The 13,560-nt window shown below is 47.0% G+C and overlaps 1 protein-coding gene across 1 annotated transcript in view; it reads left to right on the plus strand.

Moving 5' to 3' along the window:
- The window catches only part of LOC125289454 (F-box/WD repeat-containing protein 7-like), an 18,370-nt gene extending 7,665 nt beyond the window's left edge, over positions 1 to 10,705 (plus strand). The window contains exons 6-11 of the mRNA XM_048236306.1: positions 850 to 976; positions 1,416 to 1,529; positions 6,273 to 6,454; positions 6,686 to 6,911; positions 7,235 to 7,445; positions 8,554 to 10,705. Coding sequence (XP_048092263.1) covers positions 850 to 976; positions 1,416 to 1,529; positions 6,273 to 6,454; positions 6,686 to 6,911; positions 7,235 to 7,445; positions 8,554 to 8,822 — 1,129 coding nt within the window. The 3' untranslated portion in view covers positions 8,823 to 10,705. The remainder of the gene's footprint in view (positions 1 to 849; positions 977 to 1,415; positions 1,530 to 6,272; positions 6,455 to 6,685; positions 6,912 to 7,234; positions 7,446 to 8,553) is intronic.
- The last annotated feature ends 2,855 nt before the right edge of the window (positions 10,706 to 13,560 follow it).

Below are 13,560 nucleotides of genomic sequence, written 5' to 3' on the forward strand. Positions count from 1 at the left end.
ATACATACATACACAGAATCTTGAATTTCCCCTTAGGGATCAATATAGTGTGTAAGGAATGAAAAAAGAAATGTAAGAATTTCTTCACCTTTATTTTATGCACATAGGTGGACACACACACACAGAGACAGACACACACTGTCTCTTTGTGGTTGCCTGCATCCATTCAAGTGAATACCACAGTGACGCATGTACTGTTCCCACTCAAACACACACACACACACACACACACACACAGACTATATTGCTTTCATACAGGCGTACACCTCCGCTTCCTGCCCATCCCCCCTCCCCCTCCCCCCTCTCCCTCTCTGCCCGTAGCTCTGCAGTGCAGTGCAGCAGTATCAGTAGCTTTGGGCTGTATGCCAGCCACTCCAGTGAGCCTCTACAACAACACCTCCATATCAATGAGCTTTCACGCTCACGCAAGCACTCTGTCACAACCGAGTAGGCACCCCAATGAGCCTCCACACACACACACATACACAGAAAACTCGCTCTCCTAACCTCGCTCACAAGCAGGAGCGTAAACATCCTGAGTGCCCACATATGCACACGCCCCCACACGTTCTCTCCGGAACGTCTTTTCAGATCCAATGCGATGCAGATAACACTGGTCATTAATATTTATCCCTTTCTCTTACTCCCCCTTTCCTTTTCTCTCTCTCTCTCTCTCTCTCTCTCTCTCTCTCTCTCTCTCTCTCTCTCTCTCTCTCTCTCTCTCCTCTCCCCCTCTCTCTCCCCCTTCCTCTGTGTCTCCCTGATCTCTCTCCTCCTCTCTCCCTCTTCCTCTGTGTCTCTCTGTCTTGTTCCCCCCTCCTCCCAGAGGTCTTGTTCCTGGTCACTTGTTCCCCTGCATGTGAAGCGGAGAGGCCTGATGAAGCCCTGCTTCATCCACAGCCCCTGGAAGAGCGCCTACATCCGCCAGCACAGGATAGACACCAACTGGAGGAGAGGAGACCTGCGCTCGCCAAAGGTGCCAGCCCATACACCTGTGCACCTGCCAATCCCAACAAACATGCATGCTCATACGGATGTGACCCTTGTTCTCACACACACACACACACACACACACACACACACAAAATCATTTACTCACTCGCAATCATGACTCATTTCATTCTGTCATGCCTAGGCATGCATGCATGTACACACCCTTAAAAAAGAGCGCACACACACACACACACACACACACACACACATAGACATTCATTCTTTGTTGTGTTCAGGCAGCTTATCAGGTCAAAATGTATTCTCTTGACCTCACTCCATATTAGGTCATTTTTAAGCCAGTCCTAAGATGGGTTTTGTGACCTGCCTGTAAGCCGTCATAAGGTGCCATAAAGTACCTGGCTCAGCAGTTGACCCCTGTTGACGTTTGACCACTGCTGAACTTTCACTTCACTCTGCCCCAGGTGTTGAAAGGTCACGACGATCATGTGATCACCTGCCTGCAGTTCTGTGGAAACCGGATAGTCAGCGGCTCAGACGACAACACCCTCAAAGTGTGGTCGGCCATCACTGGGAAGGTAAGGCTTCACACACACACTCATTCTCACACACACACAGTCTCTCTCTCCTCTTCTCTTCTCTTCTCTTTCTCTCTCTCTCTCACACTCTCACACTCACTCTTTCTCTTTCTCGGTGTCACTGACCTGCTTTCGACTTCTGTCTCCATATTGCTGCACGTCTATCCTGTATCAGAAAAGGTGTGGGGGGTCATACCATGATAAAATCATTTGCCTTAGTGCGGTTTCATGTGTGTGGATATTGTAGCATTCACTGGTGTTCTGATCCTTTCTTTTCTAAAGGAACAGTCAGTCGTGCCTTTATGTCCTTTTAAAAGGTCTTTTCCAATCTTGCCAAGTGAGAGAGGGAGATGGAGAAAGAGAGAGGGAGAGAGAAAGAGAGAGGTTGATAAAAAGAGAGATGGAGAGGAGAGTAGTCGCCGGGAGATTGGAGGAGCTGTAAAAACAGGCGAGTGGAAGATATGGTGATTAAACCTGGCGGAAAGAAATAGAGGCTACGGCACAGAAGTGAGGACGGGTGAAATGGAGAGGGGGCGGGGGACTGGAGGGGGGGCCGAGAGAGGGAGACGACGGCCATATTTCACCGCCGAGATTGGGTGCCCTCTCTGCTCAACCTGCCAGCCACTCACCATCACTAATGAAACCCTCCAGATTTTATAGAGCATGCCAGACCACACAGACACACACACACACTCAGAAAGAGAGTCCGTCCATTTCTTTTCGGAGCCGAAGGACAACACGGACACACTCAAATGTAATTACACCCCTGTCTCCCGACTGACTGTAAAATTGGCCAATTAAAGTGTCCTACCGAGGGAGGGATGATAAAAATCAGCCAATGGCGAAAGGTCCAGACTAAAAAAAGCCTAGTCGGCCGGAGGGCCGTTGGTGGTGGTGGTGGGGGTGAGTGGTTGATTGGCCATCATAAATCCGCACCGATTGTCCTTGAATGACGGGTCCCTTTGAGGCACAGAGAGACCACAGGCATCTCGCCCTCACCCTGAACAGAGCAACACTTCAGCCAAAATGGCAAACTGGAATAACTGCACACAATAAGACCTTATTTATGAGAGCAAGGGTCACTCCACATACAGAGTAAATGACCCTCCTAAACACATTTAGGCCCCCCCCAACCCCCCGTCCCCCGTCTCCGTTTGGCTAATGGAACAGACCACACGGGAAGCTCTCCCTATTACGAGTTAATAAATGGGGAGAGCCCATTGTTTTTTTGTTTTTTTTCCAAGGTTGGTGGAGATGGTGACCTACTACAAGATTACTGTTCCGCTAGCCATCTGACCTTGGGCTGCAATGTGGTCAGCCATTACTCGTTCTTGGACACTGGGCATTAAGATTACCACGGTGCTGGAGTTGGGCTGACACTAATGTGTTATCTAATACATGGTCTTTTTATCTAGCTGCATTAGTGGCAGGAAATGGATACTCCTCGTGTAATAGTATAGCACTATTTGTGTAGGTTACAGTGTAATGCTGCGGTCACCCACATATATACATACTTATTATGTTAACAGTGCTTTAGTGGTGAAGTAAAAGCGTTTTAACATAAATGGCCTGTTGCTGTTAACTGCCATTCACTTCCTCTCTTGGGGAGGGCTGGGGGGAGGACCTGACATGATGAATTGTCATGGGCCGCGTGGTTGGAATTCCTGCTGCCTTTTGTTCCGGAACTTTTATGTGCTCTCAGGCACATGTCCGTGTCCTCACGTTACTCTGTGAATGGAGTTCTGTGACAGTGTTGTGTTGGAACGGGGCTGAAGTCTGATTCAAATTGTTGCTGGAATGCACACAGTTGTGTAAAGTGTAATTGATGGCAGAAGGCTGTGTAGTCAGGGATTGGTCACTCGAATCCCTAATCGATTTAGTGTGGGTTTAGGGATTAATTGTGAAAGATATGCCCTTAATCTTCCTGCCCCCTCTTGCTCTCTCTCCCTCCCTCTCTTTCTCTCTCTCTCCCGCTCTCTCTCTCATTCGCGCTCTCTTGCTTGCTCGCTCACACTCTTTTGTGATTTCTCTCTTCTCTCCCAAGGCATTTTCACTCTCTCAGGATTTGGCCTTGTCCCTTAACTGGAGGGTGAAAAAGTGAATTTCTGATCTGTCCATCTGTTTGTGACAAAGCCAATCCCTAAGAGATGGATGAGAGAGAGCAGTGGGACTGGGATTCTGTCAACAAGTTCTTGGGGATTTTCTCATTAGGATGGATAAATTCATGCTTGGATTCCTCTGCCGCTGATTGTGAAGAAATCTGCTCACTTTAGCATACACCCAGTAATGCCTCTTGAATCAGCTTCTTAGCTGCTTGGATCTCAGGATTACAGCCACACATGGTACTCCCATATTTAGAGATCTCTCTCTCTCTCTCTCTCTCTCTCTCTCTCTCTCTCTCTGTGCTTCTCTTTCATTTGTTTTCTCTCACTCCTATCTTCTGCCTTTTCCACTCCTATCTCTCTCTCCCTCCCTCTTTATTGTGTACCCACTCCACGATAATCTGCATATCTGCTGCAGTATGTGTGCAGTGGCTGATGGCTGCTGATAGCCTGCCTATGATAATCTCCCCCCACCTCACACACACACACACACAGGAGCCTCTGGCTCTGCTGCACACACTGAGTGGATGGGTGGTGCTCGGCGAGCCACAGTCTTTAACGGCTATGTGCTGCGGAGACTCGTGTGGTCACTGATCGTGTGCTCAGACCCTTGCCGGTGTTCGAGCTGGTCTCTGTTGGATCAGTGAAGGCACACACCTGCCTGCATAAAGCATGGACAGGTTGGGTTTCTGCTGTTCCATAACATGATGGTTTGGGTGGAGACGTAACGTGAGGATGAACATGATCAGGGCTGGCTAGTAGGGCTGGGCAATATGGCTGAAAAATGTATCACAATAAAATGTTTCATGTCAGTTGGTATTGGTATTTATTGATTGATTTTAACAACCTAGTGGTTTCATTGGGCCTGCTAGCCAAAGTGGCTTGAAAGAGGAAGGCTGATTATGTAGACCAAGGGACTGTGGATGTATGGAGAGCTCCTTTCCATATGTGAGAAAGAAAAGGCTTATGGCTAAACATGACACAGGACACCAGAATATACATGGTGACTGTACAGGACTCCTTTCATTGCACACTAGAGTATATTATTTCATCTGTTTGTAGCCAAAACCAATGGCAAACAGGAGTACAATTAGTCACCAACTTCGGCAATAAGTTGTGTGTGTGTCCATAGACCCACATACACAGAGAGAGCCTGGAGCTGCTGTTTAATGTGGAGAGGGTTTTTTTTCTCTGTCAGCACAGTTTCGGTGTACATTCCTTCTGCAAACAGAGACTGCTCCACCTGCTGCTCTCCTGTCTGGACCTGCCCTGCCCTTTGAGTGTGTGTGTGTGTGTGTGTGTGAGAGAGAGCGTACAGTATGTGCCGGTGGGTTGAGCGAGTGAGAGCATGGCAGGGTGGGAACAATCACAGGCGTGGCAGCAGCACACACACAGGCAGAAAGAGCTGCATTGCAGAACCCACCGATGCCTGGCGTGGCATGATGCGCGTTTTTAACAAGCGCATCCACCGTCCACTGCCTCGCTGTCCAGGCCAGCTTCTCTGATGCTGGACCGGGGGAGCCTGTTAAGGAGATTGGCTGTTTAATCAGCCGCAGTCTATACGGGAGGGACAAGGTGGTGGTCAGTCACTTGTCCCATGTGTGTCCAGGCTGAGGTGCTTCTGTTTGGGATATCCCGATGGCCTGGGGTGATGGTGGATGCGGGTGTTTAAGCAGTCGGTGTTGAGGGAGCATGTGTGGAATGTCAGGTGTGATTGTCAGGCTGCCAGGCCTCCCCGGCAACCGCCTCAATATTTAACCCGCATCGCCTAGGAAACCAGCGGTCAGAAAGAGCGAGTGTGGAGGGGAAGAAGGGGACGGAAGTGAGGGAGACGGAGGGAGATGTGATTGGCGAGTGGGAGGGAGGGAGATGGAGGGAGGGAAGGGCGAGTGGGAGGGAGGGGTGTTTTTTTTGGAGCATAGCTGTGAGCAACAGTGCTTAAATATTTGTCTTTGTGTTTTCACGCCTTTGGCTTCTTCCAGGAGGTTGTCAGATCTCTGTGTGTGTGTGTGTTTGTGTGTGTGTGTTTGTTCCTCCGAGAACTAACACTGTTCTCGGAAGAACAGTACAGTTGCACCAACTAGATTTATTCCCTGTCCGCATAGCCAGACCATGGGACTCCCCGTATCAGAAATGCACACCTCAGCAGACATATCTGCACTCTGAAAGGGGATATTTTGCCCTCGTTTGGCGGCGTTGTTATGTTTGTAAATAATCTCGGTGAGTGGGTGGGGGGAGCGCAGCGGTGGAAATAAGTCGGTGCGCGATCCCAGACGTTGTGAATCATTTCTCTGCTCTTCCAATTTCCCCTCCCTTATCACCCCCCCTGCTGTCCCCAATCACCCCCACACACACCCCATCGCGCTCTCGCTCTCTCTCTCTGAGCAAGAAAATGAAATGCTCAATTGGAAGGAAAAGCAGTGATTGTTAAAGCAAGGACTGTAATGATGGTAATGTTACAAAGCTATCAATAACTCTCCCCCTCTCTCTCTCCCTCCCTCCCTCCCTCTCGTGCTCTCTCTCACTCTATCTCTGCTCCCTCTCTCTCCCTCCCTCTCTCTCACTCTCTTTCCCTCCCTCTCTCTCTCCCTCTCTCTCTCACTCTATCTCTGCTCTCTCTCTCTCTCTCTCTCACCCACAGTGTCTGCGGACGCTGGTGGGGCACACGGGCGGCGTGTGGTCGTCCCAGATGCAGGACAGCACCATCATCAGCGGCTCGACAGACCGCACGCTCAAGGTGTGGAACGCCGAGACGGGCGAGTGCGTGCACACGCTCTACGGTCACACGTCCACGGTGCGCTGCATGCACCTGCACGGCAAGAGGTGAGTGTCCCGTGTGTGTGTGTGTGTGTGTGTGTGTGTGTGTTTCTACGGACCACCTGTGTGTATCCCCAAGCCTCTTTGTGCTAACTGTGCTTATCAGATTTGGAAGTAAACAGCGGTAATAAATTAGCAGAACAGCACTTCCTCTGAGGAACCGGCTCCTTAAGAACGTTTTCGTCCTCTCCTCCTCCTCCTCCTCCTCTCTAACAAAGTGGTGTTTTCCTCCTCTAGGGTGGTGAGCGGCTCGCGGGACGCTACGCTGCGCGTGTGGGACGTGGAGACGGGCCAGTGCCTGCACGTGCTCATGGGCCACGTGGCGGCCGTGCGCTGCGTCCAGTATGACGGACGCCGGGTGGTCAGCGGCGCCTACGACTTCATGGTCAAGGTGTGGGACCCTGAGACGGAGACGTGCCTGCACACGCTGCAGGGACACACCAACCGGGTCTACTCGCTGCAGGTGACACACACACACACACACGTATGCATGTACCCATGCTTTTCTCAACACATAACTGCTAACTAATTGTGTTGATGGGTTTTGTGTGAAACAAGCTAGCACACATACAAACACAAACAAAATGGTATCACCCTATAGGGGTCTAGCTTCATATCCTGGCAGTCTGTCATTTGAATTCATTCTTAAGTGGATAGACATACATATTGCCCATATACACCAACCATGTGCCACTTGTAATGGAAGTGCTATATATGTGTGCTCATGTTCACAAGTATGTTAGTTGCTAAACGTTTAGTAAACGTTTCATCTTGGCCTTTCTCCAGTTTGACGGCATCCACGTGGTGAGCGGCTCTCTGGACACGTCGATCCGCGTGTGGGACGTGGAGACCGGCAACTGCGTGCACACGCTCACCGGCCACCAGTCCCTGACCAGCGGCATGGAGCTCAAGGACAACATCCTGGTCTCGGGCAACGCCGACTCCACCGTCAAGATCTGGGACATCAAAACCGGACAGTGCCTACAGACTCTACAAGGTAAGACAAAAAAGGGAGACCGTGAGGGTGTGAGCGGTTTTGTTTTTGTTCATGATGGTACCAATATAGAAACGACCAGGGGGAGGAATATGAGAACAGAGCAATAAAGATGGCAACACGAGAGGGGATGCAGGGAGATACTTACAGAGCCACAGAGAGATACCGCTGACCGGCTCACTGAGAGACCGAGCTGATATGGATTCACAAGTGTGGACTCAGTCGTCAGTGGACCGTAATTAGTGGACAGGGTAGGATGGGTGTTGAAATGGGGAATCAGTAGGTCAGCAATGGGGTCAGTGGGTATTTCCAGACACACACACACACACACACACAAAGGTGACGGAAAGGGACTACAATGGCTCCTGCATTCCTGGCCGATTTACTCAGCAGAACGAGACTGGGCTCGATTCTCTGTGTTGGTCTCCTGCACAATTACGCTCCAAAAACAAAACAGTGAGCCAGGAAAAGCAGACAAGCAGCCATTCATACAGAATACCAAACGCACAACACAACACAAAAAACACCCTGCCATCAAGCTGTTTGAGTTTATCAGATTCTTTGTGATTACGTTTTTACTCTGCTCAAATGTTGCTGTTTACGGTCTCCATTCAGGCATTCAGAGTAATCTGAAACTTTATTGCCAGTTAGCCAATTTTAGAGGCTTTTGGAATGAAAAGTTTGTCTTGACGGAGGATAATACACACAAACAGCTGCTCCTCAGCTTTTGGTTCAAAGCCTGATTACAAAAGATCATACAAATACTCACGTTATGAAATACCCTGTATTGGCTGTGTGTGTAGCAGATGGAAGGTAGACATACAGTGACCAATGCTAGTGGCTAACTGGCATTATTATATATTTTTCATATATAGGCTGATCCAGCGATACTGGTATTGTCCTTAACCCTTAAAGGTGTACAGTCACAACGATAACGGGAATGTTGTAAAATGAATGTTCTAAAGAATATCTGGGTTCATTGAATTCAACATAGAATTTTAGAACCTTGACTTGTTGCGGAACGGAATCTTATGTTAGAATGTTCAAACACCGTAAAGCGTGACACAAACAGCTAATGCTAACGTCTTGCCCCTTCTGTGTCCTTCCCCAGGGCCTCACAAACACCAGAGCGCCGTCACGTGCCTCCAGTTCAACAAGAGCTTTGTGGTGACCAGCTCGGACGACGGCACGGTCAAGCTGTGGGACCTGCGCACGGGCGAGTTCGTCCGCGACCTGGTGAGCTTGGAGAGCGGCGGCAGCGGCGGCGTGGTGTGGCGCATCCGCGCCTCCAACACCAAGCTCGTGTGCGCCGTGGGCAGCCGCAACGGCACCGAGGAGACCAAGCTGCTCGTGCTGGACTTCGACGTGGACATGAAGTGAGCGGGCCGTCGAGGTCAGCGTGGCCAGCCGCGACTGAAAATATCGACGACGTGGTGAAGAGGGAAGCTTAAGAGACAAGAGTTTAACCCCTCTCCTCCACCCGCGAAAAACAACAACATGGAGGTAATGGGGAAATGGAGCTTTTCGTTGACTGCTTCGAGATCACCTCAAGGAGGTGGCAGGAGGCAACAGACGATGCCAGAATGTTCTAGAAGTCCATTTCCACATCACCTCCAGTCCCCCGCCCCTCTCTCCTTGGCTGTCGCCTCCCTTCGGACCGAAACACAATCAAAAAAAAAGGGATGGTCGGCAAGAGCTGAAGCACTGACTTAAAACTGATACAAAGGCCAAAATTTCTCCATCTCCCCCTACTGGTGTGGAGATGTAATTGCACAGAAACTCATAGATCTCCAGAAAACAGCCTGGTTTAGCAAAGTGGGGATGTGAGTACAAGGTACTGTAGTGAATGTAGGCTTCTTCAAGAGACATTTAATGCCAAAGCCAGGCTGTGGAATGACTGCTGTACAAAATGAGTCTACAAGAAAGAGCGGGGGGAAAACCCCCCAACAAACAGACGTTTTGTCGTGACATGGTAAATATTGTATAAAGTAAAAACATGCTGAAACGGATGTAAATTGTTTTCTAAAGAGAATATGAATATTGCTTCTTATGGGGGTGGGTTGGGGCATGAAAAAAGTATATATGAGGCACCAGCCTTAAAAAAAACTCACCTCATCACATTTTTTAAAAAACAAAAAAGGTTCACTCATTTGCCGCTGTAGTCTCTCGACATCTTATTTTGAGGGCATCCCATACTGTGAAAGTCTGATCGTTTTTACATTGTCAACTCATGAAATGACAAACAAAAGAATCCATGCCACAAAACCCATCCTGTTCTGCAATACTTGCCAAGAGACTCCCGAGTTTCACAGTGTTAATACCCCCACCCCTGGTCCACTCCCTGGCCTCCCCACCCCTCACCTTTTCTCTCTCTCTATTTACTTGGTCAAGTTTGTGGAACCGTGCTCTATCCTCTGTGGCCGCCAAACCCGCTGAAATGGTCTGCTGCTACTAAGAAGACCTTCTTGTTTTGTTTTATCGATGCTGTTTTCATGGCTGTGACGTTTTAGTCCCAGGATGAATAACTTCCAAAACCAGACGTTGCTGTGTTTGACCTTGTCGTTTCGTTTGTGCCATTGATACTGAAGCCAAATGTGCCTCCAAGAGGCTAACGGTGATTGACAGCTGGTGTGCCTGCTTGTGGCTGTGTCTCTGTTTGTTTTGTTTGTTTGTTTGTTTGTTTGTTCATCGGATGAAAGCAGAAAGTGAATGAATGAATTAATTGGTTGTGTGGAAGAAGAGTAAAAACTTACTTGCGCTCCGTTTCCGTCTTGTTAAAACGTGAGGAGGCTGTAATGGCATTGGTTACATAACGATGGGGATTCTTTTTTTTTTTATTTATTATTGTATATGCCCACTGTAGTGCGGTGACTGTGTTTTGCTTTCTCTGTGTCGGATCTTGTTATGACTATGTGAAAGCGAGCCTTTTAGCTAAGCTGACCATCCACATTGGCCACTCTTCATGTTAATTGCCATACACCAGTCAAAACTGAACTGTGACATGTGATTGCGCATTGCTGTCCTACACAACCTTTATTTCTGTTCACCCCCTCCCTCCTACCGCCCCTCTTTTGCTCTGGTTTATGTTCTGGTCTGGTTTGTGAAATCAGATGAGTCTGGCTTTATGTTTCATTCAAAAAGGTGGGATTAGAGAAAAAAAAGGATCATCTTATCACTTGATCCATTACATTTTTTTTTAAATCATTATTGTTATTTTCTTATAAATTATAAAGTGCAATAAAATGTGCGGTATCATTTTTCAACTCTGTTCTCTCTCTTTTTTTTATGTGTTGAGTCTGAAGATGAGCTCCAGAATTTTTGGGTTAATCACCCCAAAGATTCTCTTGACACTAAAAAAGTTAGTCAATTGCTAATTTTCTTTCACATTTGTGTGTATGAAAGTTTTGTCATTTGGATCAATAAGGACATTTACAGTCTGCCGAGTATCCAGGAAGTTCTGATCGATTAAGATGCTGCCCTGTGCTGAAAAAGTCTTCTCTGACGCCACTTGTGCTGTCTCGGCTAATAGCAATGCTTTAGTCAAAATTTGCAGGGCCCCATTCAGAAGCACACGGCTATATGCAACAGCTATAATTCTGTCCAAAACGTTTCTCACAATGCGAGTCTGAGGCAGTCATCCTCCATCCCTCCGCCATCAAATGGATTTATAGAATTGGCAGCCGCGTTGTTGAGGGACACGACAAGAAATGGCATTAGCAAGATTAAAAATGGAGAGGTTTTTTTTCTCATTCAAAAAGATGGGTAATGCTTTCTTCTCTGTGAAGCCGTGGGATGAATTACCCATTCGTCTGTAAGAAAAATAACACATTAAATTAACATTAGCTTTGGATAATTGAGGAAACCCATTCATCAAAGCCAACGATCCTCTCAAGAGATATTAAAAAAAAAAGAAAAGAAAACTGAGATGGCTTTAAGGACTACACTGTAAGTGCAACCGTTCCTAATTTTGTAATGGCAGCCTCAGGAAAATGGTCCCCTTCCTGCCAGTTTTGATCACAACAGGAACACCACATGAGCCAAGCAGGAGGGAATTGCCTGCATTAACTTCAAATAGCGTATTAACCTTTCTGGTGTTCCTTGGGTTTCAGGGTAAGAAAAGACATGTAAAACTGGCAAACTCTCAGAGAACTTTAACTCATTAGAGACGTTATCTTAGATCAGTGGTTCTTTTGTAAAGGTCAATACAGAAAGCGGGGTGTGCAGAGTCTGTAGACCCAAAGGGAGGTGGAGCTAAACGGTTATAAGGGTCACCTTGGCTGTGTGCACAGAACGCCTAGGCCAATGTAACTGCCATCAGGCCTGCTTGCACATATGAGAGTACAGGTTTTATAGAGGAAGGGCCCAAACACTATAAAAACAACTAAACAAAACAGTTCTGCTCAAGTATTCCATCGTGAAAACCGCAGTGCACAGCAGGGTTTTAATGAAGGCATTCTTTAATGTTCTTCTTCTAGGCCTCCCACCTGAAGTGGAGGATAAATTGCCACTCAGGGTCTGAGGGATTGCGTCGACCAGATTCATTAGATTTAATTAAATGCATTCTCTCTGCTTCTCTTGCTTTTTTTACTGTCATGTTTATGAAATCGGGAAGATAACCCTTGGGGGCAGATGTAAAATAACCCTTAAGATGAATGGCCCCTTTGTTACCAGGGGCCGTTTTCTTACCACTCTTAAAAAAATATTTTAGCTTTTTCTCTTAAAAGTTATACACAAAGCCTTTCAGACCTACTCTTAGTAAGGAAAAATGACAACTCCTAAACTAAGAGTGAGTCTTCGTTGCTATGGATGACGTCATCACTCATGCACGAAGCTTGACTGAAGTGACCACCTTGATTGGTTGATGATTGTAACGCTGAATGATTCCAAACACCTCCCTTCACGATGATGAGTGACAGGTGACAGGTCTGAGAATGCGTATTTCACACAAGTAGTCAGGAAGGACGGAAGATGATGAATAACTGAATAAAAAGGCCTAGCCTAAATGAATAAAGAGTAAGGCAAAACAAATAGCCTAGTAGCCTAATGAAACATAGACCCATGGATTGATGCAGTATCTTTGCAACATTATTAAATTAATCTGTCACCATATGCCTACGTTTGCAAAGAGGAGAACATTTTAATTTGATTCACAATGAAACGTTTCATTTAATTTACATGTTAACAATGAATAGTTTTGGTTGTTGTTGGTGGCGTTATTGCATCCCTTTTATGATTGCAAAATTGTTCCCTCGCGATTGGAAGCTCCTGTTGCCGCATAGGCTACGCATTTCAAAACATCGCAACGTGAAATGCCACAAAAAGCTGTTTGTGAATAGGTCTTAGTGAGTTAGGAGTCCTCTCGAGTTCTTTTAAGCTGCCCAGACTTAGGTGCTACTTTTAGGTCTAAAATGCTTCGTGAATTACTTTTAGTGACAAAAATTAGGAGTCCTAAAGTTAGGAGTGACACGCCCATTATTTTTAGGAGTTGCTCCTAAATTCGCCATTTAGGAGCTACTTTTAGACTTAAAATTCTTTGTGAATACAGCCCCAGGTTTGCAGAGAGATTGCCCTGAAAAATATGGAATAGTTCCCAAGTTGTACTTTGATAGTAAAAACTAAATAAAGTTCCCATAGTTGTCCTGATTGAACCTACTGCCAAGGTTCTCTCATTGCTTTTTGGAAAGAAAAATGTTCCAGCAACGTGAGACAATCTTCTGTCCTTAAATCCTTAAGAGTTCCAAAGAGCCTCTGTGAGGGGCAAGAATGATGGGAAGCCCACTGAACTAAATTACAGACATGCGGGTTTTTGGTTTAAGTGGTTTGGTGTATGACTGTTCTTCAAGTAAGGACCCCAGAGGCAAGGTAAACAGGCAATAATTAGTCCCACAGAACACCACAGGTGTGCAATAGGAGAGGGTTTCGACAGACACCAGATGAGTTGGAACACGTCAAGAAAAATATCGACCCCCTTCAAAAACACATGCCTTTCTAATAAGACCTCCTAAGGCCAGGGAACAGTCATACGAGATAGAACATTTCTGCCAAAAGGCACTCAGGGACTTCGTGACTAATAGATGGCACGCATCCAGTATTGCCCATATTTCTCATTATCATATAT

Source organism: Alosa alosa, chromosome 24, assembly GCF_017589495.1.
Source record: "Alosa alosa isolate M-15738 ecotype Scorff River chromosome 24, AALO_Geno_1.1, whole genome shotgun sequence".
NCBI lineage: Eukaryota > Metazoa > Chordata > Actinopteri > Clupeiformes > Clupeidae > Alosa > Alosa alosa.